The sequence below is a fragment of the Piliocolobus tephrosceles genome, chromosome 1 (assembly GCF_002776525.5).
Source record: "Piliocolobus tephrosceles isolate RC106 chromosome 1, ASM277652v3, whole genome shotgun sequence".
NCBI classification, from domain to species: domain Eukaryota; kingdom Metazoa; phylum Chordata; class Mammalia; order Primates; family Cercopithecidae; genus Piliocolobus; species Piliocolobus tephrosceles.
The window spans coordinates 199,181,705-199,207,568 of record NC_045434.1 but is presented as its reverse complement, the minus strand read 5'-3'; the positions used below and the strand labels follow the sequence as shown (position 1 = coordinate 199,207,568).

Below are 25,864 nucleotides of genomic sequence, written 5' to 3'. Positions count from 1 at the left end.
CAAGATGCCTAGACTTGCAGTTTAATGTTTAATGCCAAATTATCTCAATACAAGGAGGCTTACATGGTGCTCATCAAGACAGGACCAGCGAAACCAGGCTGCAGGAAATGACCCGCATGAGTCCCAGCACGGGGACCATGTTCTCTCAGGTCCAGCTCACTCTCGAAAAGTGCCACAGGCAAGGTTCTTCAGCTCACCCAGGAGCCAGCAGGCTGGCCAGGCTTATGGCCATCATGGTCACTGAGGGTCCTCGTGGGAGAGTAGGGTTCTGGGACCTCAGGATACAATGACAAGAACCAGAAAGCTGCTTCCAAACAACCCCAAAAGGTTTTCACTTCACATGCGCTAAGCCACACAACACCTGGATGCTGGGCCACCCAAACCCTTTCCCTAAAACTCTAAACACTGCAGAATGGAGGCTGAGAACACTTGGGGAGGGAGAACAAAGTCAGAACCATCCTAAAGCCTGTTTTTCAAGCTTGACCACCTCCCTCTTCCTCCCTGCAGGCACACCAGCCGATCCCATTACTGTGGAAAAGGGACACCCTCTGGTCTAACACCTTTAATGGGAAGGGAATTAGGAGCACGTTCTTGTCTTCAAGAAATCTCTGAATCTCCAACTCTACTGGATGATTTCCTGGAGCCCCAAGCATTAGACATCCCCGAGGACATGGGTGATTTTGGGGGGGGGCTGCTGGCGGGGCTGGGAAGTTTCCTGGCAGAAATTATTTACCTCAGAGAGAAACTGGCTTTTCTCCTACCCTAGTTTTAAAGTCTACCTGGTCCCTAAAGAAAATACCACTCAGGCTGGGCCTGGTGGCTCATGCCTGTTATCCCAACACTTTGGGAGGCCGAGGTGGTGGATCACTTGAGGTTAGGAGTTCAAGACCAGCCTGACTAACATGGCAAAACCCCGTCTCGACCAAAAATACAAAATTAGCCGGGCGTCGTGGCGCATGCCTATAGTCCCAGCTACTTGGGAGGCTGAGGCAGAAGAATCGCTTGAACCTGGGAGGCAGAGGTCGCAATGAGCTGAGATCAGGTCACTGCACTCCAGCCCGGGCAACAGAATGAGAGTCCACCTCAAAAAAAAAAAAAAGAAAAGAGAAAATATCACTCAAAATGCGTCCTGAAAGCGCTCTGTGGAAGTCGGGAGGCTTCAAGTGTCACTGGCAAGAAGCAGGCATGAGATTGCGTTCTGCACTGAATCTGAGGCTTAGCCTGGGAGGTCTAGCCCCGTGGCCAGGCAAGGTGTGAAAGGGACAGTACAGAGGGGGACAGAGACAGCTGCTGAGGACACAGGGCACAAGCCTGAGGGCAGCTCCCCTGTCCAGCCATATGGAGAGGTGTTTAGGGCATGAGCTTACATTCCAGACTTCAGTATTAAACTCATTCCCAATGGGTCCTGCAGGCCTCTTCTTCCTTTTCTCTGACGTAATTCTTAGGGAAAGCTCCAGACAGCGCCCAAGGGATGGGAGTCAAACAGCTCTGACTCCAGGGATGGCACATGGCTAAATGGCAGCCCAGTGGAGACCTCAGAAGAGCAGCCCACTCACCCCAAACGAGATCCCACGCCAGGCCCCTGAGCATGCTGGACTTGAAGATGGGCTTCTGATAAGACCCTTATATTTGGGGAGGGGAGACCAAAAGCATTTCTGTAAAGGGTACAAAATTAGCCTTGCTTATACAGTGGGGGCAGCTGTGACCTGCTGACCACTCCCGGGAGGGGGCTAACTTGGGGGCCCAGGAATTTGAGCAAATGAGGAGGCACAATTGTCCCCCACTGGGCATTAGATCACATTGGGCCCCACCCTGAAATAATCCCCCGTCTCAAACTTCAGACATCAGTCAGTTAGTTCAGGAGCCATCCAACAAAACCAGCTTCATATTTTAAACCAACTTAATGCTACAAACTTTTTCAAAAAGTGCTGTCCAGCCGAGCCTCTGAGAAAACCTAGCTCCCTGAGGGGTGGGTGGCAGGCCTCTCAGACCAACCCCTGCGCCTCTCTCCAGAAGGCACGGCCTTGGTTCAGCCCAGAGCACCCACATCCCAGGGTGGGTGGACAACAAGAGCAGCTGGTCTGCAGGGACAATGTGGGATGATCAAGCCTCTGGGGGAACAGGCTGAAGCCAAAAGACCCCCTTAGCACCCTAGGCCTGAAGAGGTAACATGAGTTCCTCTCCCCATTAGCTGTGAAGGCCTGGTCTGCCATGAAGACCTGTCACCTCTCTCTGTCACCCCTTCAGTATACCTGGGAAAAAAGGGGTGAACAAGTCACCAAGCCCCAGTCACCTCTGTCCTTGGGGGTCTGAGTGAGCTCTGAGGGGTGGAGCGGTCCTTAAGGAACCATCCCCTTCAATAACATGGTGAATAACTTCCTCCCAGGGAAGCAGAGAATGATGCCAGCGCCACATTGGGGGGCGGAAGGGATGCTTTTGGCAGTTTTTTGTTTTAATCTGACCCTTCTTTATAGTGGGGCTGCCTCTGCCTACCAAGTCCTTGGTGCAAAATGGCTCCTGGACCAGAGCAAGGCAGAAACTCTGAGGAAAGGTGCCCGCCAGAGCCATGACAGCTGCCCGCATGTTCCTGTCTGTTTTCCTTGGGAGTTTGTCTCTGCTGGACCATCTTTACATCTCAAAGGAAGGGAGAGGTAAGGACTTCCTCAGGAAAGGGGTCTCCTGAGCAGGTGGCTCCTGTTTCCACAGGAGCCTCAGTGCTACCTGCCTTAGGATGGCTCCCTGGAACCATCTCTGGGACAGAGGCGACCAGGAAGCCAAGACCAGTGGCTCAGCTGGAGATGTGAGGCCAAGAACAGGTGGAGAGGCGAAAGGGCCCACAGCTGCCGTTTACTAGAATTGTGAGGCCTCAGTGCAATTAGCGTTCCGGCCGACTGGACAGCCCCTCAGAGACCCAGCCCCACCACCACTGTGGGGAAACCAGGGATGTGGCCTGGGTCCCTCCCTTGGAAACCCAGACCTGCCCTGGAACATGGACAGCGATGGGCCCTGATGGGCCTGTCTGTGGAGGTCTCACTAAAAACTAGAACAACCTCCCTGCTAAAACTCAGGGAGCACAAACAAACCACTCAACCTGAAATAAATACAAAGGCATTAAGTGCTTCTTGGCACGTCGAGGGTCCTAATTACCCCTCAAAAGGAGGTAGCAGGACCTTTCCCTGGACTTGGCCACCTCACCTGCAGCCTTCTCGTGAGAGGTCAGAGGTCAGAAGACTGGATGGGCCTCCCCAGGCCCAGCTTCCATTAGGAAGGTGAGGACCTACACCCTTATCCCCTCCTCACCCGTACCATTCATATCTCCCCACACAGCTTCTGCCGGCTGGGGTGGGAAAGGCAAGGGGACCCCATTCCCTGAGGGCAGCACCTAGTATCCAATGTCCCTGTGCAGGCAGAGGGCCTGTCAGCCTGTTTGTGAGGAGGTAGAGTCGGGGGCAGGCTGCTGGGGGCAGGCGGGGCCACTCAATTAATCAATAGGTCTCCGAGGTCGTAGGAGTCGAAGAGGTCGCTGATGCCCTCACCCGCCTCCAAGCCCCACAGGTAGTCGTCCTGGTCCAAGGACGGGGAGAAGCTGATCAGAGGGGAGCTGCACGCCAGGGTCGGGGACAGGAACTGGTCCTCAGTCTGCTGCAGGAGTGGGTGCGGCAGCTCCAGCATGCTGTCAGTAGCCTCCAAGGGGACCAGGGATGGAGGCGGTGGGGTCTGCTGGGGGGTTGGCGCTGGCGCTGGCACTGGAGACAAACAGACAAAGGTTACACCTGGCCCTGGCATCCAAGCCCTCCGCACACGAGGACAGACTTCCGGTTCTCTGGACGACTGCACCCTTCTCCTCTCTCCTCAGCCTGGGTGCAATGCCCTGCTCTCAAAATCCACCTTCCAGAGTCTACACCCAACCCTACCCCTTTTCTTTTTTTTTTTTTGAGACGGAGTCTCGCTCTGTCGCCCAGGCTGAGTACAGTGGCGTGATCTCAGCTCACTGCAAGCTCCGCCTCCTGGGTTTACACCATTCTCCTGCCTCAGCCTTCTAGAGTAGCTGGGACTACAGGCGCCCGTCACCTCGCCCGGCTAGTTTTTTGTATTTTTTAGTAGAGACGGGGTTTCGCCGTGTTAGCCAGGATGGTCTCGATCTCCTGACCTCGTGATCCGCCCGTCTCAGCCTCCCAAAGTGCTGGGATTACAGGCTTGAGCCACCGCGCCCGGCCCCTACCCCTTTTCATGTATTTTTTATTTTTCTGAGACCGGGTGTCACTCTATCACCCAGGCTAGAGTGCAGTGTTGTGATCTCGGCTCACTGCAACCTCCAACTCCCGGGTTCAAGCGATTCTCCCACCTCAGCATCCCGAGTAGCTGGACTATAGGCACGCACCACCACACCCATCTAATCTGTGTATTTTTAGTAGAGATGGGGTTTCACCATGTTGGCCAGGTTGGTCTCAAACTCCTGACCTCAAGTGATCCGGCTCCCTCGGCCTCCCAAAGTGTTGGGATTATAGGCCTGAGCCACCACGCCCGGCCAAAAAGGAAAGAAATTCTGACATATGCTACAACATAGATGAACCCTGAGGACATTAAGCTACGTGAAATAAGCCAATCACAAAAAAACAAATACTGTGTGATTCCACTTACATGAAATACTTAGTCAAAATCGCAGGGACAGAGAGTAGAAGGGTGGCTGTCAGGGGCTGGGGATAGAGGAGAATGGGGAATAGGTACAGAGTTTAGTTTTACAAGGTGGAAGGAGTTATGGACATGAATGGTGGTGATAGGTACACAACATTATGAATGTATTAATTACCACTGAACTGTACATTTAAAAATAGTTACGATGGTAAATTTTTGTTATGTTGACTCTACTCCCCACGATACACAACTATACCTTACCTCATCACCCTCTCCAATTACTGGCCCATTTTTCTGCTCCTTTGCGCAGTAAATTTTCTCCAGAGTAGCCTCAGCTTGTCTCTACTTCCTTATTACTATTCTCTCTTCAACTCACTCCAGTCTGAGGTCTCTCCCTACCATGTCCCTGAACCAATGACCTCCATGCTGCTAAATTCAATGGTCATTTATCTGGCCTCATCTTATTTGACCTTTCAGTAGCCATTCTCCAGCACTCTAAGCTCATTTCTTTCTCTTCTTTTTTCTTTTCTTTTTTTTTTTGGAAACAGGGTCTTGCCCAGGCTGGAGTGCAGAGTGCAGTAGGGTGAACACGGCTCACTGCAGCCTCAACCTCCTAGGCTCAAGCAATCCTCCCGCCTCAGTCTCCTGAGTAGCTGGGACCACTGGTGCATGCCACCATGCCCATCTAATTTTTAAACTTTTTTGTAGAGACGGGGTCTCACTCTGTTGCCCAGGCTGGTCTTGAACTTCTGGGCTCAAGCAATCCTCCTGCCTCAGCCTCCCAAAGTGCTGGGATTACAGGCATGAGCCACCACACCCAGCCTGCTCATTTCCACTCGAGGTAAGATGGTGATTTCCCATACAGGGACATGCAATGAGGCACTGGAAATTGCCTGCCACATACATCCTGATGCTCAGAACTCCCCCCATTGGAGTCATTCCTTAAGCCCCGTACACCCGTGGACATGTGATTTTATTTATTTATTTATTTATTTATTTTGAGACGGAGTCTTGCTCTGGGCTTCACGTTTTAGGGCATCCACTTCCTCCCCTCTGCAAGGGGTGTGGTAGCTCTACCTACCTCAAAGGGTTGCTCAGAGGACTGCATGGTAAGTGCATATGAAGCACTGGTTTGGCCTGGCACAGTGGCTCATGCCTATAATACCAGCACTTTGGGAGGCTGAGGTGGGCAGATCACCTGAGGTCAGGAGTTCGAGACCAGCCTGGCCAACATGGTGAAACCCCATCTCTACTAAAACTACAAAAATTTGCCAGATGTGGTTGCCTGTTGTCCCAGCTACTCAGGAGGCTAAGGCTGGAGAATGGCGTGAACCCAAGAGGTGGAGCTTGCAGTGAGCCTAGATCAAGACACTGCACTCCAGCCTGGGAGGCAGAGCAAGACTCAGCCTCAAAAAAAAAAAAAAAAAAATTTTCCCATTTACCAAGACTAATGGGGGAGGTGGTGACACTGCCCTTGAGGCGATGTGTGGTTCAGCCTCCTTGGACACTCAAACGGCCCTGAGGGAGTCCATGCTGTTACCCCTATTTACAGATGAGAAAACTAGGGCCCAAATAAGTCAATTAAATGTATTTGAATTAAAAAAAAAAAATCTAAAGTTTGTTTGGCACGCTGCTGATGTTACAGTCAGAGGCCTGGCTTGGGAGCAGGGAGCATGTGGGCTGAGACTCTGGCGCCTCCTCTCACCAGCCATGGAACCCCAGAACTGTTTCCTCATGTGGAAAAACAGGGATGAGTATTAGAAGCAGTAACTGATAAAACACATGTGAAAATGTCTATTATAGATCAGACCTTGCTGTCTCCTGCTGTTGATCACGTCCAGAAATAGAATCGCCTTTTGTAATATGAATGGCTCTTTCTGTCTCTAAAACAGCACTAGGCCCAGCTCAGTAGATGCTCTTCACACAAGCTTTTTTTTTTTTTTTTTCTTTTGAGACAGAGTCTCACTCTGTCTGCCAGGCTAGAGTGCAACGGTATAATCTCAGCTCACTGCAACCTCTGCTTCCCTGGTTCAAGTGATTCTTGTGCCTCAGCCTCCTGAGTACCTGGGATTACAGGCATGCACCACCACCTCCGGCTAATTTTTGTGTTTGTAGTAGAGATGGGGTTTCATTGTGTTGGCCAGGTTGGTCTGGAACTTCTGGCCTCAAATGATCCACCTCCCTCGGCCTCTCCAAGTGCTGGATTACAGGCATGCGCCACCGCGGCCAGCCACATAAGCTTTATTTTTTAAAAAAGCACATTTATGCCATATCATCTCTTATAACCCACTCAATATTCATGAGGAAATTTCAAGTGTCCCCATTTGAGAGATGTGGGAACTGAGGCTTCGAGGGGTTAAAGTGATTCACTGACAGTCACCAAGAGATACAGGTTTGAACCCAGGTCTCCCAATTTCAAATCCTGTGCCATCAGCTACATTTAGGTTCATCTCAGAATGTCAGAGCCTGGAGAAATGTCAGAGACGATGTTGTTCAAACCCCTTCTATTACAGATGAGGGAAACTGAGGCTGAAGAGAACACTTCCCCTGGTAATGCATAACCAGGGCCAGGACCCAGGTCCCAAGACTGTAGCAGCTTCCTCTCTTACATGGCCTCTGGCACTCAGACCTCAAAACGACCCTACTTCAGAACACAGCATGGAACACGCATGTGGGGGTGTGTGTGTGTGTCTGTGCAGGAGAATCGCTTGAACCTGGGAGGCAGAGGTTACAGTGAGCCGAGACCAGGAAAACTTCCTCTTCCTCCCTTCAGCAGGGTAACACTGAGGCCATGTGACAAGGGTCGGGGGGACAGTCATGACATGAGAGCTGTTGTTCTGTAAGCCTCTACTCCTCTCTAGGCCTCAGGATCTTGATTTGTAAAACTCAGGTAAAAACTTCACACCCGGCCGGGCTCGGTGACTCACACCTATAATCCCAGCACTTTGGGAGGCTGAGGTGGGTGGATCACCTGAGGTCAGGAGTTCGAGACCAGCCTGGCCAACATGGTGAAACTCTGTCTCTACTAAAAATACAAAAATTAGCCAGGCGTGGTGGCACATGCCTGTACTCCTAGCTACTCGCAAGTCTGAGGCAGGAGAATCGCTTGAACCTGGGAAGCAGAGGTTGCAGTGAGCTGAGATCGTGCCACTGCACTCCAGCCTGGGTGATAGAGTGAGACTCTGTCTCAAAAAAAAGAAAAACAACTTCACGCCCTTGTTTATGTTTTGGGATCTGCCACCTCCACCCAACGTCTCAGAGGACAACTGAAGCGAAGGTGATTCCAGCTTTGGAGGGCTATGCACATGCTGACACTTGAGGAGGCACAGCAGGAGGAAGATGGACCAGAGGGTGGGGCACAGGTCTGGGATGGGAGATAGGCACTGGGGAGGTGCCCCGAGGGACAGATGGCTGGCACAGGGAGAAGCTCTGGTCCCTGATGAGGCCTGACAGACACGGGAGAGATCATTAGAGAAGAGGTGGGAGGCTGGGCTCTGGTACCAGCTCTGCCATCAACTTGCTGTGTGACCTTAGGGAAGCCACTTGTTCTCTCTGGGCCTCTGTTCATTCATGTGTAAAAAGAAGGGTTGAGTTAGATGGGGACAGCAAACTTCTATAAAGAGCTGGAGCCTGTAATCCCAGCACTTTGGGAGGCTGAGGCAGGTGGATCATCTGAGGTCAAGGGTTCAAGACCAGGCTGGTCAACATGGGGAAACCTGTCTCTACTAAAAATACATACACACACACAAAAATTAGCTGGGCATGATGGCAGGCACCTGTAATCCCAGCTACTTGGGAGGCTGAGGCAGGAGAATTGATTGAACCTGGCAGGCACAGGTTGCAGTGAGCCGAGATTACACCATTACACTCCAGCCTGGGTGACGGAGCGAGACTCTGTCTCAAAAAAAAAAAAAAAAAAAAGCTTGAGAGTATTTTAGGTTTTGTGGGACACTTGTGGTCTCTGTCACACAGTTGCCTTCTTTTTCTTTCTCCCACAACTCTTTAAAAATGTAAAACCATTCTCAGCTCATGGGTCATTAAAAGCAGGTCAGATTTGACCTGCCGGCAATAGTTTATTAACCTCTGAGTTAGAGAAACGGACACAACCAGGGTACTGCAGAACCCTTCCAGCAAGCCTATTCCATCAGCCCAGCTCTAGCCCTACCTTTGTCTAAACACTACGGTTCTACTTAAGAGAATTCTGCTGCTAAATAAGAAGACAAAAAGTGGAACACTGGCCTACACAGCCTTGAAGAATCCTGCCAGTCTAACCAGATGTGTGATCCCAGGAAAAGGCAAAAACTGTTCTGGAGAGGGGCCTTTACAGGCTTCCCTTTGTACTCCTTCTGGACTCCCACCCTCTTTGGGAAGCTCTCAGGAACTCTGCTCCCTGGCAACTTCCCTGTACCACCTTCCACCAGGGGTAGCCAGCTGTTAACCATACTGTCCACCTCCCAGCCAGAAGCCCCTTCTTTGATTTATTCTATGCCTTGTGGAGAGCACTGGGCTGGGAGTGCATAGACCAAGGTTCAAGACACAGCTCTGTTGCCTCCCAGCTGGGAGACCTTGGGTAAGACACATCACCTCTATCCCTTAATTTTTTTTAATGGGCAAATTTTATTATTTTATTTTATTTTTATTAGAGATGGAGTTTCATTATGTTGCCCAGGCTGGTCTTGAACTCCGGGGCTCAAGTGATCCTCCCACGTCACCTTCCCAGACGGCTGGGATTATAGGTGGGAACCACAGCGTCTGGCCTATTCTTTTTAAATTTTATTCTTATTTTTATTTTTGAGGCAGGGTCTCCCTCTGTTGCCCACGCTGGAGTGTGGCAGCATGATCATAGCTCACTGCAGTCTCAACCTCCATGGCTAAAGTGATCCTCCCACCTCAGCTCCCCGAGTAGCTGGGACTACAGGCGTGTGCCACCACACCCATCTAATTTTAAAATTTTTTTTGTAGAGACAGGGTACCCCTGTTGCCTGGGCTGCTCTTGAACTCCTGGTCTCAAATGATTCTCCTGCCTCGGCCTCCCAAAGTGCTGGGATTATAGGCATGAGCTATAATCTCACAACAACCTAGGAGTTAGACAGTATTAATTACTGTGCCCAACTCACAGATGAGAAAAATGGAGGCCAAGAGAGGTGAAGTAACTTGTCCAAGGTCACAGAGCTGGTAAGTGGTTGGGCTGGGATTCAGATCCAGGCCTTCCTCTGCCCTGGAGCAGCACCAGCCTTCCTAGCCGGGCTTTATAAAGCATGAAGTACAATGCACATGTGTGGGGTAGGATGACTGCATCTCCAGCTGCTGGATAAAACAGGAGATTTTCAACAAACATTGATGTGGAAGAGAAAACTAAGGCCGGTCGCTCTCCCCGACCTCCTGTCCCTCTGGACAAGGGCCCTACCTGAGGATGCTGTGTGCTCCATGATGCTAGGGTCGGTGCTGCCGCTGGGCTGGGCAGAGTCAGGGCTGGGGCAGAGGGTGGAGGTAGAGGGGAGGGGCTCCTCGGAAGGACTGTCCGGCTCCTGCACCTCCTCTGGGCACAGGTAGACTTCGATGGGCCCTTGGGTGCTCTTGAGATATATCTGCAGGTTGTCCTGAAGGAGGAAGAGAAGCCAGGTCATTGCTCTGGGCAGCTGGACACTTACACTCAGTGTGTATGGACAGACGCACATGGCTGCTGCCATCCCTGGGTGCAAGCTCAACCCCTGGGCTGGCAGAGACCAACTCCATCTGGCCTAAGGTGGACTTCCGCTGTTTCTGTTGTCTGGCCCCGAAACCCACTTCTTTTAGGGGGAACACCTTGATTTTCCTGTGGGAAATCACTCTTCCCTCCACTCTCAGGTCATGTAGTTTTGGGGCAGGGGGGCAGAACCCTTCCCCAGTGCCAGTGGGTGAGCTTGTGACGCAGCCAGGAAAGTTAGTGTGACATGATTGGTTCGGGGTGGCAAATGGCTCAGGTGGATCCAACCAGCACTAGGCCCACGACTTTTGCTGGACTTGCGGGAAATGGGAGCCCCCTTCCCACTGGGGTTGCTGAGCTGGTATCATAGGAGCTGTCTCTGCCACCACAAGGAGAGAGCCCACCTGGGAATGGAGTCAGCACAGAGAAAAGCAGAGAGATGAAAAGCGTGAGACAGACCTGAAGTCATAGTTTGGGCATCTACATCCAGCCTTGCCCGCAATCTCTGAATCTCCCCCAGGACTTGTCACTTGGTTCCCGCCACCCCTACCCATACCTCCGGCTGAAGCCAGTTGGACTTGGCTTTCTGTTACTTGTGGCCAAGAGTCCTAATATTTGGCCTTCCCACTCTGCCTCCTCCCTACCACATAACTACAACTTAAACCACAACTGGATGACATGCCTGCCATCCCGGCACATGTCCAGGTCTCCATGCCTGTGCTCCCACAGGACTGCACCTAGCAAAAACCCTATTCGTTCTTTAAGACCTAGTTTAACTGTCCCTATCTGGGATACCTCCTCTAACCACCCTTTCTCTATTCTCTCAAAGCACATCTTCTGTCCATAAATGACAGTGTTTTTTTCCCACTAAGTCCTGAACTCCTCCAGGGGAGGGGAGGGACCTTAATCGTCTCTGCAGCCCCGGTTCTTCCTGGGGCTGGCTCTGGGCAAGGGATACAAGGTGAGCAGAACATTCTCTTGTGAAGCTTATACTCTAATAGATGAAGCAGAATGCAATCGTGCAATCATGCCAAATATACCTCAGCAAATGGAGATTAAAGGCAGTGGAAAAGCACAGGTGTTTATGAAGTCTGGAGGTAATCAGAGAAGGCTTCCTTGAGGAAGTGACATTTGAGTTGAGACCTGTAGGATGAATAGCAGTAAACCAGGCAGAGAGGGAAGAGCATTTCAGCTGAGGGGAGCATGTATGAAGGTCTTGCACAGCTAGGTGCGGTGGTTCACCCCTGTAATCCCAGCACTTTGGGAGGGCAAGGTGGGCAAATCACTTCTATGCTGGAGTTCGAGACCAGCCTGGACAACATGGCAAAACCTCGTCTCTACAAAAATACAAAAAATTTTCCTAGGCATGGTGGCATGCACCTGTAGTCCCAGCTACTCAGGAGGGTGAGGTGGGAGGATGGCTTGAGCCCGGGAGGCAGAGGTTGCAGTGGGCTGAGATCATGCCACTGCACTCCAGCCTGGGTGACAGAGCAAGACCATGTCTTTAAAAAAAAATCAAATAGGTCGAGCTCGGTGGCTCATGCCTGTAATCCCAGCACTTTGGGAAGGTGAGGCGAGTGGATCACGAGGTCAGGAGTTCAAGACCAGCCTGACCAACATGGTGAAACCCCATCTCTACTAAAAAAAATACAAAACTTAGCCGGGCATAGTGGCAGGCGCCTGTAATCCCAGCTACTTGGGAGGCTGAGGCAGGAGAATCGCTTGAACCTGGGAGGCGGAGGTTGTAGTGAGTCGAGATCGCGCCGTTGCACTCTAGCCTGGGCGACAGAATGAGACTCCATCTCAAAAATAAGTAAATAAATAAATAATTAAAATAAAATAAAACAGAAGATCTCATACTAGGAATGAACTTAGTGCAATGGGGTAACTGCAGACAGGTCAGTGTGGCCAAAACAAAGACAGATTGGGGCGGCAGGGAAAAGGACGAGGCCACCTGGGGTCAGAGCACCAAAGCCTCATAGGGAGTGTCAGGAATTTTGGTCTTTAACTCGGGAAAGCACAGTCAGCATGAAAGGATTTTCATGAGTACTGACACCGTCACACGTGGGCACGAACCCAGGGCTGGTGGGATGCAGAAGAAACTAGGAACAGAGATTTTCTCAGGCCACTGCTCAGTCTCGGTTGCCCTTTCCAGCTTCTGCCATTTCTGCTCAAGCTTGAAGGCCACCAATATTGCCATGGACACCAGAATGGGCCTGGGAAGCATGGAGCTAGGCAATGCCAGGGACAGAGTCTGCAGAGCTGCCTGGAACCCTCCCTAGCAGGGTCTCAACCCTGCTCTCTACCAAATATTTCGCCTCTCACCTCAGTCCTGTCGGGCACTTCCAGTCTCGTCTGCGGAGGGGCCTTGACGGCAATCACTGTCTGCTCCTTAAAGTTGCCGACAGCACGGATATCCTGGTAAGTCACATAGGCCAGCGTAGGGCAGGAGAGTCAAGAAAAGTGACTGTCTGGTCAAAATTCAAACCCCAACCCTGCCAGGAAGCACCTTCACCTCCTAAGCCTCTGAACATTACTTTCTCACTCCTTGTGCAGCTTAGAAATAACTACAATCTGTAACCTGTTAATATCATAAGCTACCTTGGATCCCTTTGGAAAGCAAATGGGGATATAAACCATAAAAATTGTTGCCTTATATCAGTTTTTTATATAAAGGCTTCGTCTCTCAAACTAGATCATTAGTTCTGAGAAGGCAGGAAGACGTGTTTTATATTTATATTTCTCACAATGCCTCACATCCTTCCAAAAATACAACATCATATCCAAAACCAATTCGATATGAAACAGTGTTGGAAAATGTATGAAAGAGCCTCAGCAAAGTCCATGCTCTTTGACCTCATCATTTCAATCCTAGGGATCTGACCTAGGAAAACAAGTAAAAATATGGGAAAGCGTTCTATGTATAAAGATATTTGGCCGAGCGCGGTGGCTCATGCCTGTAATCCCAGCACTTTGGGAGGCCAAGGCGGGTGGATCACTTGAGGTCAGGAGTTCAAGACCAGACTGGCGAACGTGGTGAAACCCCATCTCCACTAAAAATACAAAAATTAGCTGGCCATGAAGTCCGGGTGTGGTGGCTCACTCCTATAATCCCAGCACTTTGGAAGGTCGAGGCGGGTGGATCACCTGAGGTCAGGAGTTTGAGACCAGCCTGACCAACATAGTGAAACCCCATCTCTACTTAAAATACAAAAATTAGCTGGGTGTGGTGGCAGGCGCCTGAAATCCCAGCTACTTGGGAGGCTGAGGCAGGAGAATCGCTTGAACCCAGGAGGAAGAGGTTGTGGTGAGCCAAGATTGCACCACTGCACTCCAGCCTGGGCAACAAGAGCGAGACTCCATCTCAAAAAATAAATAAATAAATAAATTAGCCAGGCGTGGTGGCGGGCACCTGTAATCCCAGCTACTTAGGAGGCTGAAGCAGGAGAATCGCTTGAACTCGGGAGGTGGAGGTTGCAGTGAGCCAAGACTGTCCCACTGCACTCTATCCTGGGCGACAGAGTGAGACTCTGTCTTAAAAAAAAAAAAGAAAGAAAAGTTATGTGCAGCAGGCACACAACTATATTACAACTATATTTAAATAACATACATTCTGTGTGCAGTTCAGGAACAATGGCTATGTTAAGGTGGCAGTTTGTCATTCTTTTTCTCCATTTTCCAGACTTAAAGGCAAATGTACTTGGCTTATTTTCAGTAATGAAAAAATACCTTTAATAAACTTGAGGCCAGGCACAGTGACTCATGCCTGTAATCTCAGCACTTTGGGAGATGGGAGACTGAAGTGGGAGGATTGACTGAAGCCAAGTTAGAGACCAGCCTGGGCAACAAAGTGAGACCCTGTCTATACAAAAAATAAAAAATTAGCCAGGCATGGTGGCACACGCCCGTAGTTCCAGCTATTCAGGAGGCTGCGGTGGGAGGATCACTTGAACCCAGGAGTGTGAGGCTGTGGTGAGCTATGATCATGCCATTGTACTACAGCCTGGATGACAAAATGAGCCCTTGTCTCTAAAAAAACTAAATAAATAATTCAAAAAATAGACTTGAGAAGAAAGGCCACCCAGGAAAGAAGAAACAGATGCCAGACCCTTAGGGTAAGTTATTGAATCAACTCAGGATAGATATAAACATGCAACAGGTTCCTGCTCCCTGACACCTTCCCCCAACGAAGGAGGATATCTCTTGTTGGCCTTGTCCTCAGTCAGGTGCTTGAAGCTCAGAGAGCAGCTCTGGATGAGCTGGTCCAAGGCCTCCTCCATGTTCTTCAGCTCCTTCAGCTCCTGCCCCAGCTGTTGCTGCTTCCCAGGCCGGGTGGGGTCTTCAAACATGCCCCTGCCTCTGGGAACAGAGCAGCCCCCCAGTGTCAGTCTGTGGGTGAAACTCCAGAACAAGGCCATTCAAAAAATTGTCTATGAGGGTGCTCCCCTGGGTTGTGCAAATCAGTGGTCATGCCTGGCTCTCAGGGAGCTACCAGGGATTCGAACGAGAGGTTTGGGGGTTGGGCATGGGAGAAGAAACAAGTCAAGGCCTGAACCCCACTTCTGGGGGGCTCTCGATTCTGTTCATCCCTATGCCCCAGCCTCCTCCAGCTGGAGTAGCCTCAGTCCTGACTCCCCCATCTGGGTTCTCTTAGGCCAAGGCTGTAGGCCACCTCTTAGGTTGAACTCTTAGGTTCTCTTAGGCCACCTATGCCAAGGGCCGTAGGTCAGTTCTTTAAATCCTGTAGAAATGGAGAGAGGAGGCTGGAGTACTCCTATCTCAGATCTGGAAGAAGTCCGGGATCCCCCTACTCAGCTCCCAGGGGACTGCCCTAAGCTAGAAGGAGTGAATATTAGGATCTCTGACTCAAGAGGAAGAATCTGGGGTTCCCTTTGGCCTTTACACCTCCTAGATGTCATTTGTCACTCTGCCCGCATCACGTTCTATTACTTCAGCAGGTACAGGGTGCTCTTCCTCACCATACATTGGCTCTACCCCCAGCAATAAGCCTATTGGATGTTGCTCTTGGTCCGCCTCAGCCCTTGTGCCCATTGGGTGTTGCTCTCAGCCCTGCCCCTGCCACTCACACCCACTGGCTATTGCCTCTGGCTCCACCCACAGCGCAAGTACCCATTGGAGGGTACCACTGGCCGCCCAGGCACTCACACCCACTGGATGTTGTTCTTGGCCTTCTTGCGGATGAGCTGGATGCCCTCCAGCACGTTGGTGATGTCATAGATGCGCCGCTTCTGCACGTCCAGCACCTCAGCGGCCCAGTTCAGGTCCAGGACCCCATCCTCTGACTCGCTCAGGAGGTAAATGAACTTCTTGGTGAGCAGCCCCAGCGAAGTGTCATACCGAGTCTTCTCCCCGGGGGATTTGGGGGCTGAGGAAGAAGGGGACCCAGTCACAGCTCAGGGAGGGCCCGCCCAGGACCCTTGTCCATTGACCTAGGCTCATTAAGTACCAACTTTTCACCACCCACTTTCCAGTTTACAAAGCACTGTGAGCAAGGGCATCCATCACCACCACTGTCCAGACAGGAAACCTGATACCTGAGAGGGAAGGTGACTTGCTTAAGGTCTCACAGCCAGTGGGCAGTATTGGAAGCCAAGTGTCCTGACTCCTGGTTAAATGCACATTTCCACCACAGCTTAGGGCTGCCATACCACCATCCACAACTACTGTCACTGTTCTAAGTGCTTTCCATATACGAACACATTTAAGTCCTACAACACCCTATAAGGTTGCTGTACAGTCATCCCCATTTTATAGATGAGAATACTGAGGCACAGTTTAAGTAATTTGCTTAGCTCACTCAGCTAGAAAGTGGCAAAGCTGGAATTCAAATCCAGGCAGTCTGGCTCCAGAGTTTTCCTTCTTTTTTTTTTGAGACGGAGTCTCACTCTGTTCCCCAGGCTGGAGTGCAGTGATGCAATCTCGGCTTATGCAAGCTCCGCCTCCCAGGTTCACCCCATTCTCCTGCCTAAGCCTCCCGAGTAGTTGGGACTACAGGTGCCCGTCATCGTGCCTGGCTGGGCCTCACAAAGTGCTGGGATTACAGGCGTGAGCCACTGCGCCCGGCCCGGAGTTTTCCTTCTTAAGCATTACCCTATCCTGCCACTTAAATGTCCGGAGTTTGGAATTAGAATAGGGTAGAATGATAAGCCTGGATTTAAGAGCATTTTTATAGACACACTTGCTTTTTCTTCCCATGTGAATCACAGTGATTATCTGACAAAAATCGGTCCTGTAACATAAAGTGGGGGAGGTTCATTAAAAAGGTCCCTTTCTCAAATGAGGTTGATGTTGCAAGACCACATCTCAGCTGCAGCATCTTAAACCACAAGGGGACTTTTGTAATCGAGTGACTTCCAAGTCATATGGCAAGTTAGTGGCCAATCTAATAATTTTGGAGCCTGAGTTTTAGAGTCTTAGGTTCCTCTGGAAGAGGACCAGTTATCATGAGCCTTAGGATCCTTTAAGACAGTGCTTTGGGCAGCTTTGACTAATCAAATGTAGAGGAAACTTTCTTGCCATTCCTGATCTAGCTGTGCCTCCTTTTACACGAGACAACTAAGGTTCACAGGAGTGAACTGTCAGGTTGGGGCAAAGGCCTTCCTGGACCCCCAAAACTAGTGTTCCTTCCAAACACAGTGGCTTAAACTCCTGCTCTAACCCGGATTTTTTTTTTTTTTTTTTTTTGAGATGGAGTCTCACTCTGTCTCCTAGGCTGGAGTGCAGTGGCACGATCTCGGCTGACTGCAACTTGCCTCCCAGGTTCAAGCGATTCTCCTGCCTCGGCCTCCCGAGTAGCTGGGATTACAGGCATGCACCACCACGCCCAGCTAATGTCTGTATTTTCAGTAGAGATGGGGTTTCACCACGTTGGCCAGGCTGCTCTGGAACTCCTGACCTCAGATGATCTGCCCATCTTGGCCTCCCAAAGTGCTGGGATTATAGGCTTGAGCCACCGTGCCCGGCCTATCCAGGATATTGACTGAAAATATCAAGAGGCAGCAACCCCCTCCAACTTAGCTTTAGGAAGGCACACCTGGGCAGCCTTTGGATCTTAAAAACCTCTGGGGTGGCAGAGACTGGATTAATCTGTGCTTCCCTTCCCTTTGAATCACTTATTCAGCTCCTTGTCTGCGTGTGGGAGAAAGACCCTGGTTAGCCCCTGCTCCTCTGATTGAGAAAAATTTACATTGACCTAAACATTAAAACTTTTTAAAAATAATAAATTCCCAAATAAAACACTGGTCATTGCATTTAGATCATGAGAGCTGTACATGGCGTGGGAGAAGTAGCGCGAGACTGGCCGGGCGCGGTGGCTCACGCCTGTAATCCCAGCACTTTGGGAGGCCAAGGCAGGTGGATCACTTCAGGTCAGGAGTTCGAGATCAGTCTGGTCAATATGGGGAAACTGTGTCTCTACTAAAAATACAAAAATTAGTCAGGGATGATGGCATGCACCTGTAGTTCCAGCTACTTGGGAGGCTGAGGTGAGAGAGTTGCTTGAACCCCAGAGGTGGAGGTTGCAGGGAGCCAAGATGGCACCACTGCAATCCACGCTTGGTGACAGAGCGAGACCTGTCTCAAAACAACAACAAAAAAACAAAAACAAAAAACAAAAAATGTAGAAGTAGTGCAAGACTTAAATGTCCAGGCTCTAGTCTTGACTCCACTCTGAGACTATGGGCAAGTCACTCAAGCTCTCAGAGTCTCAAGTTGCCTGATTAGTAAAGAGAGACAAGCCTACCTACCCGGCAGGATCAAGTGATAAAATGCACAGGAAGCTTTTGCAAACTGGAAAGTGATCCAGATATGACTCCCAGCGACTGGGCAGGGCACTGCCCTCTGTCCCTGCCCCACCCCACCCCAGAGGCCCCATCAGCACTGCTTACTTTTGGGGCTGGGGAGGCCATCCACTCTGATGCACTTCCCCTTGGGGGTTGGGAACTCAGGGACGGCGGGCCTCCCAATCCCCTCCAGATCCAGCTTCCTTTTGGCCTTGGAGAGAAGGGGAAGAGAGAGGCAGAGTTTGAGAATCATTCCTTCTTTAGCCTTTCCCTGATACGGGGCCAAAGCGATGAGGCCACTTAGCAGCCACCTCTGTGCCTCAGTTTACCGCCAGTCCTGGTGAAGCACTGCTGTACTTGATAGGAAAATATCAATGACCTGAGGAAGTGAGCTTTCAGGGGAAGTCTTGTTTTCTGAAGAGCAAATAAAATTCCCATCCTCTGAGGCCCAGGCACTTGAGACCCTACCAAAGCCAGTCTGGCCAGGGGCTCAGGGTTCCTTAACCACAGGCCTCAAGCCCGCTCCTACACCCGCTTCTCACCCCACCACACCCAGAGGAGGATACCAGGAGGAAGCAGTGGGTAGGGCCTAAACCACATCAGGGTGAGGAAAGGGCCCCCTACAGAAGCAGCTGGCTCAGCCAGACTGAGTGCCCATCACAGTCCCACAGCTGGTCCTTATCAGGGTGGGGCTGGGCATCCGCCCAGACCCAGTGGACTTCCTGGCTCAGTGCCACACCCCAGGGAGGTGCCCACAGTGGAAAGCAGTACAAACATCCCCACCCCCATGTTTGGGCTCCAGCTTGAGGGCCCCAGGGCCTGCTGAATAGACTGCATTTGCCATTCTTTCTTTGCTGAGAGGGGCAGACAATGAATCCTTCCCGCAGACAATGAATCCTTCCCGTGTCTAAGGACAAGCAGCTGAGGCCACCCCCTTCCCGCTCCCCCTCTCTGTTCCCGCCAAGCTTGGGAAACACCTGCCGGGGAAATCAAACCACAGACCCATCTGCTCCTCTCCACCCTGTCGCCACCCGGGCCCCAATTAGGCCCAGAGCTGCACTGGCCCGGAAAGGGCCTCTCTCCTGCTTAGGGCTGGGCAGGGGCAGGGCAGGGGCAGGGCTGGGGCACTGGGACACTGGGACACAGGTCAGAGACCCATGCTTGAATCTCCAGCTCCTTCGCAGGCTCACTGTACGAGCTCCATATCTAGGAGCCTCAGTTTCTTCCTCTGTAAATGGGGTAGAAAATGCCTACCTCAAGGGGCTGTTGTAAGGATTCAAGGAAGGCACCACCTGGGCAGCCTCTGGATCTTAAAAACCCTGGAACAGGCTGAATTAATCCCCGCGTCCCTTCCCTTTGAAGCACTTATTTAGCTCCCTGTCTGCATGCTGGAGAAAGACCCTGGTTAGCTCCTGCTCCTTTAACTTCTGTAAAGTTCTCAGCCTGTGTCTCAGCACATAGTAGGTGTTCAGGAAATGCAGAGTCCCTTCCTTAAAATCTAATCTCGACCTCTTCCTTGATACATCCTTCTGGGGGTCATCAAGCCCATTTCTTTCCTCCTTCCAACTCTGGATCCCCCAGACACCCCTACCCTGGCTTGGACAGAGAAGCCTATTTTAACATTTGGTGGTGAGGTCATGCTCAGCAGGGCTGAGACTTCTAACTGCTGCTGAGCACAGCTGGGCTGACAGGTGCTGGGGGTGGTGACAGCTCTTCCTGCTGTCAGTTCCCCTGCCCCCACTCCTGCCCCGTCCAGGAAGTCTTCCTGGGCTGATTTGAGGAGCCTGGATATGACACTCCTGCTCTCCACCACTACCCAGACCTGGAAACCATCCAAACACTTTACGACTCATTCTTGAATGAGTCTCTTGAATATTCCTTTTCTACCTTCCTAACTGGTGAAAACCTATATTCTAGGGATTTAGCCCCACCCTGTCGCTAGAGAAAGGGCCAGTCACTGGCAGAGACCTTCCACATGCCCTGCACCACGCCCCAACATTCATCACTTCCCTGAATCTTCCCACACCACTAATCCCCATTGTACAGCTGAAGTAATTAAGGCTTGGGGAGCTCTGAGGCCTCCATTGATCCTGACCAAGGCTGCGCATCCTAGTATTCTTCATATATCCCCTGGCAGGAACACCAAGGGCAGGGAGAAGGGAAGCTCAGGTGGAGTTCTACTTGATGCAGACGTGGGGCAGCCCAGAGCCTCCCCAGCCACACCTGCCTCCCCGCACAGAACACACCAGGAAGAACCCCGGGAAGACCTTGAACAGAATATCTATGCTGGGCCTAGTACATGCTCATAACAGTCCTACCACATCAGTATTGGCACTGGCTCTCCTAAGATAAGAAATGGAGACTTACAGAGGGTAGGTACATGCCCAAGGTCACACAAAGGCCAAAGCCAGGGTCTGAACCCAGGCCTGTCTGACTCCAAAGCCATGTGCCAGGTTGCCTCAGCTCCATCCCACACACGCTGCCCCAGGATTTGTTAGAATTTGGGCCAAGGCCTGGGCTACGCCCACCTGTCCCCATCACTGCATGCACGTGCGCGCACACACACACACACACACACACACACACACACAGCCTTCTCTCTTTTCTCACCCTCCTTCACCCTTAGTCTGCACTCCCAGGGTCCCAGTGCAGCAAAGTGTCCCCCTAAGGATACCTCCCTGACACCTTTGGGCAGTGCCCAGAATAAAGTCAGCCTATGGCTTGGGCTGAACCTGCAGAACACAGGTGGCAGAGGACAAGCCAGGAGGATCAGGTTCAAGGTGAGGCTGAGCACAGGTCTTGGAGTCAGACCGGCCTGGGTTTGCATCTAGGCCTTCCCCTTCTTAGCTGGGACATCAGTTGACCTCGAGTCACCTATGAAATGGGCATCATTGTCTCCACCTATGCTGAGGATTCAGCGAGATAGTGCAGCAAAGGGCTTTGCCCATAGGGAGTGCCCCCATCGGGGAGCTACTAGCACTGATGTATGGGGAGCACCAGTGGGAAAGAACTGATGTATGGGGAGCACCAGTGGGAAAAGGGTTCAAGGGTGAGCTGAAAAGAGACTGCGATGGGAGGAGGAGAGCAAAGGCTATGGCCACAGCCAGAGACCGGCTTAGCTCTATCCTGGACGCTCTTAGGTAGCCCCTCTGGCTGGATCTTCAGGCCTGGTCAGGACTCAAGCCCACCCTGCCAACCCCTATGGAGAAGAGTACAGCTCCTTACTCAGGCAGCTGCAGAAGTGGAGAGGGTCAGAGATCCCCAGGCACAGCCCCTTTACAGGCACCAAGGTGAGGAAACTGGGACTTGGGGAAGAGGAAGTGACTTGCCCAAGGTCACACAGAGTGGAGCCTGGTCTCTCCTAAGCCCTAAGTTAGATGGTGGGGGTAGGAGCAAATGTAAGGGGTCGAACCTTGCTTTCAGATCCCAGCTCTGTCACTTGGTAGCTGGGCAGCCTGGGATTCACTGTCTTGCCTCTGAGCCTACATCTCCTCACCTGACCTGGCTTGTAGACTTGTGTGTTAAAATTTTTATGTTCTTTCTGCCTCACAAGAGGAAATTTGGAAAATGCAGACAAATTTTCTGCTCATGCCTGTAATCCCAGCACTTTGGAAGGCCAAGGCAGACAGATCACCTGAGGTCAGGAGTTCGAGACTAGCCCAGCCAACATGGTGAAACCGCATCTCTACTAAAAATACAAAAATTAGCCTGGCATGGTGGCAGGCGCCCGTAATCCCAACTACTTGGGAGGCTGAGGCAGGAGAATCACTTGAACCTGGAAGGCCGAGTCTGCAGTGAGCCGAGATGATAGTACTACACTCCAGCCTGGGCAGAGCTTCCTGCAGGGATGAAAGAGAATGATGCCATGCGCCTGGCCAGAGGAGGCATGCGATAAAGGAGCATTCCCTGAGCCTTCCTCAGAGGACTTGGAAAGAGCTCTGGACAGGGAGCCAGGAGATCTGGGTTCTGGCCTTCATTCTGCCACTGAACTTGGTTGCCATCCTCGGACAGTGCCTGAGGTCGCTTTAAACAGAAGCTCCCCAACAAATCCTGCTCACCCTGCACTTTGCAGCCTGGCCACAAAGCAAGTGGCCACACCCAGGGTTGGGTTTGGAGCTGCTCCAGGACACACCCTTGTAAAATGAGTAAGCAGAGGGCAGGCCTGCCCACGGGGCTGGGCCCCTGGCATCTGGGGATTGACAGGAGCGGGAGCTCTGGGCCTGGCAGGCCTTTAGGGTGGTCTGCTGCAAGGAGACTCTCCTGCTTCTTTGCTTGTGACCCAGGCAAGTGACTTCCTTTCTTTGCTCAGTTTCCTTATCTGCAAGATGCCTCATTCTGAACATCTTGACCAAGATAATGAACGTGAAGAATGCCAAGCAGTGTCTGGCACACGAGAGGCACTCAGTAAAAAAGAGACCTTCTTGCTAAGATCACTGAGCTCCTCTGGGAGGGAGGTACAGACAAGATGCACTTGGGTTCCTCTGGGAGGGTTCAAAGCAGTGTAAAACCACAGCTGTTACTGAAAATTCCAGTCTGAAAGCAGCTGGCCAGAGGAGAGTGGGCCTGCTGTAAAGTTCCCTTCCCTGGGGGGTACTCAGCTCCTAAGTCAGGCAGTATTAAAGAAAGTCAAGGCTACATAGAGAAGAGCCTACTGCCTGACCAGGTGCAGTAGCTCATGCCTGTAATCCCAGCACTTTGGGAGGCCAAGGCAAGAGGATCGCTTGAGCCCAAGAGTTTGAGACCAGCCTGGGGAACATAGGGAGACCCCTGTCTCTGCAAAAAATAAAACAGAGAAGAGCCTATTGCCTTGTGAGTCCCATCACTCTACCCCATCCCCATCTCTGACCTTAGGTCACATCCCCTCTCTGAACCTCAGTTTCCCCCTGTAACATGGAGCTACTAATGCCATCTATTTCACAAACTACAAAGATGTTTTGGGCTATAAAACGCTGACCACAAGATCACCAATCCCAGTTATCCTCGGTTGCTTAACCTGTAAAATGGGGACAATACCATTCCTGCCCACTGCCCTCCTAGTTAGAAATCATGTGCAGGAAGGGTCTCCGGGAAGGTTAACATTTTGAACATGGGCAAAGCCTGAGTCCACTGGCAGGGAGTGGTGGCTCTGCCTGCATCCAGAGCTGGCTGGGCATCCGTGCCTGCTGACTAGCACAGGTCTGACCAGATGCCTCTGGGGCAGTGGGGGGTGGTCTTATCCCTGTACCTGAACTTATTCACCACACCCACAACTAAGCAAACCTGTAACACCCCATTCCTCTCCCTGGGGCCTGCTTCCAAAACCCAGGACCTGAAGCCAAATGTGGCAGAAAGGAGCTAGCCCCACAGCCACCCTGCGCACACACACATTGTCCAGGAGAGGACACTGAGGCCCAGACTGGGGCCAAGACTTGTCCAAGGACACACAGAGAATTAATGGCAGAGTCACACCAGAAACCAGGCTCCTCAACCACCACCACCCCCACTTCCCCAGGCTTTTCCCATTCCGCCCCCCACCCTAAAGCTGTTTTGATTCACATGGGCTCCAGGAATTCCACTCCCACAAAACACACCCTGAGCCCAGGTCGGCAGGCAGCCTGGTGCCACTACACTTTGGGCCATCTCTGGCAACGAGCCTGGGAGCTTAAGGAGAGAGCAGCCAATCTGAACAGAACCCAGGGGGCTGCCCACATTTCTAGCTGCTACAGATAGGCTGCCTGGGAGGGAAGACTGGGCCTTGGGGAGGACCAAGGGCAGATACTTGGGGCGATACCAGGAGTTAGCTGGACAATTTGGAGTCTGTCCATGGCAGATTGGACCTGAGAGACTCACTAGACCTATCCCTCTGTCTTACCAAAGTCCCACAGTGTCCCCAGGCATGCTCTTTGCCTGGACAATAGCAGGCACCCAGTGCTGGTTTCTGGCCAAACAATGAAGTAATGAATGAATGGCGGCAACTTTAGCTGCATGGACTTCCCCAAGGTCACACAGTGCACTGGGAGTAGTGGGTTGGGTCTCCCTCCAGACTCGCAATCCAGTGCTCATTCCACTCCACTAGAATGGATGAGATTACTTCATCCAAAGTCTGAAAATGAAGGGGTCTTCTACTCAGATATTGGGGGCACTGGGTCCTGGAAACTGAAAGCTCATCTTCCCTCTTCCCAAAACTCTACCTGCTCCACTCAAACTGGATCTCAGGCACCCCTCCCTCCTTTCCCACACCTGGAAAAGCATAGGGGGAAGCGGTGGGGGCCCCCAGCATTACCGGCAGCCGGCCTGCCGGCAGGCATCGAACAACTTGGCCCTCGGGTCCGTGGGGAGTGGCGTCGAGGCAGGTGCCGGGCGCCACTGCAGGAGGCGCCGTCTGCGGGTACAGCGGCGTGTAGTAGGTGGTAGTAGCTGCGCAGAGCTGGGGGCTGCTGAGGCCGGATGGCCACAGCTCTGTGGGGCTCATCGCGGGCACCACCTTCGGGGGCTGCCCAGCGGCCGAAACCAAGGCCCGGGGCCCTTGCAGCATAGCGAGTAAGGCGCCCCCTACCCAAACGGGCCTGGCGCGCCCGCGGACACCTGCGGGTTCCGGTGCTGCAGCGGCTCACACGGCCCGCGGCATGGCGCGGAGGCCGGGGGAAGCCACCAATGGACGCCTGCGGGGCAAGGCCGGACCCTCCCCTCCTGGCCCGCAGCCGAGCAGAGCAGCGCTTGGAGATCGCCCGGCGGTTGCGGTGGTGGCACTGCCAGGGGCTGTCCCGCCCCGAGGGCACCGCGACCCGGGACGCCCCGCGCCCCCCAAGGCCTCGGCACCTGGGGTCCGGCCGGCTCTGGGGAGGGGTCCCCGGCGTGCCCGCGAGCTCGGCGGAGACGCGATGCGCTGGGACGGGGAGGGGGGGTCTCGACTGCGCCGACTTCCTTGCGGCCCGCTCTCTAGTCCCTGAGTCTTTCTCTGCCTCTTTTTTTTCTTTCTTTTTTTTTTTTTTTAGCGCCAAACGGCGTGCCGCGAAATTCGGATCTCCCGCGGAAAATGCCGCGCTCCGGTTGGCTGCTGCAAGAGTACAGGCTCCACCCCCCGGAAAGAACCCGTCCTGGAGCCGGCGATTGCAACACGAGCTTCGCTGCTTAAAGGGGCAGCCACACCTGCTGTCTGTGCCGCCCGCCACTGGACGCGCTAGCCAGCAGCCGGCGAGACGGAGACAGGGTGGTTCTGGGGTGCACAGTGCAGAGGCAGCCAGAACAGCACAGCGCCCCGAGAAATGGGCCCGGATTCCCTGGGGTTGAAGGGAAACATTTTGGCGCCGGGTCCCGACCTGAGCCCAGACTCAAAGCAGTGTATTCCCCAGGCCACAGGCCCTTTTGTTAGTTTGCATTGTTGCTTAGCTAGCACATGTGCATTCATACCCCCTTTCCTGCTAAAATGAAGGCCAGGAACTTGTTCCCTTTAATGGCAGAGGGGTGAGGGATGGAGGCAAACTAGTCTACTTCTTTATAGGGAAAACTAACATCTATTCAGCGCCTGCAGGATGCCAAGCACCATGCTAGATCCTTACAAGCGTTGTTTTAGTTAATTTATTCCAACAATCCTGGGAAGAGGAATGATGATCCCCATGATAAAGACTGACAGTCTGAAAGGCTGGGTAACTTGCCCAAGGTCATACAGAGAGATTCCCTGATTTGAGAGCTGGCAATGGAATCTGGGACAGGTCCCAGCTCTGGAGCCCTTGTTTTTCCAGTTAAGGGGTTCTTCTCCTAC

General features: G+C 52.1%; 1 protein-coding gene across 3 annotated transcripts; it reads right to left on the bottom strand.

Moving 5' to 3' along the window:
* Positions 1-7: 7 nt before the first annotated feature.
* Positions 8-25,158, bottom strand: E2F2 (E2F transcription factor 2). Of its 3 annotated transcripts, none has more exons than XM_023219690.1 (7): positions 24,386-25,158; positions 18,229-18,334; positions 15,488-15,707; positions 14,522-14,680; positions 12,647-12,761; positions 10,043-10,235; positions 8-3,746 (listed from the first exon to the last, which is right to left on the bottom strand). In XM_023219690.1, exons 1-7 carry the CDS (start codon positions 24,635-24,637, stop codon positions 3,478-3,480), a joined length of 1,314 nt encoding a protein of 437 aa, XP_023075458.1. In that variant the 5' UTR covers positions 24,638-25,158; the 3' UTR covers positions 8-3,477. The 3 variants fall into 3 exon arrangements, with proteins under 3 accessions (XP_023075458.1, XP_023075459.1, XP_023075460.1); XM_023219691.1 differs by having other exon boundaries at positions 15,494-15,707; XM_023219692.3 differs by lacking the exon at positions 8-3,746 and adding an exon at positions 9,586-9,939.
* Positions 25,159-25,864: the final 706 nt, after the last annotated feature.

What these genes read in the sequence shown, in the direction of transcription:
- E2F2 (XM_023219690.1), bottom strand. Translation starts at nt 24,637, where the DNA reads ATGCTGCAAGGGCCCCGGGCCTTGGTTTCGGCCGCTGGGCAGCCCCCG. An exon ending in TGGCCTCCCCAGCCCCAAAA is followed by an intron (nt 15,708 to 18,228) that starts GTAAGCAGTGCT and finishes CTTCTTCCTCAG; the next exon opens with CCCCCAAATCCCCCGGGGAG. An exon ending in GAGGACAAGGCCAACAAGAG is followed by an intron (nt 12,762 to 14,521) that starts ATATCCTCCTTC and finishes CTCCTGCCCTAC; the next exon opens with GCTGGCCTATGTGACTTACC.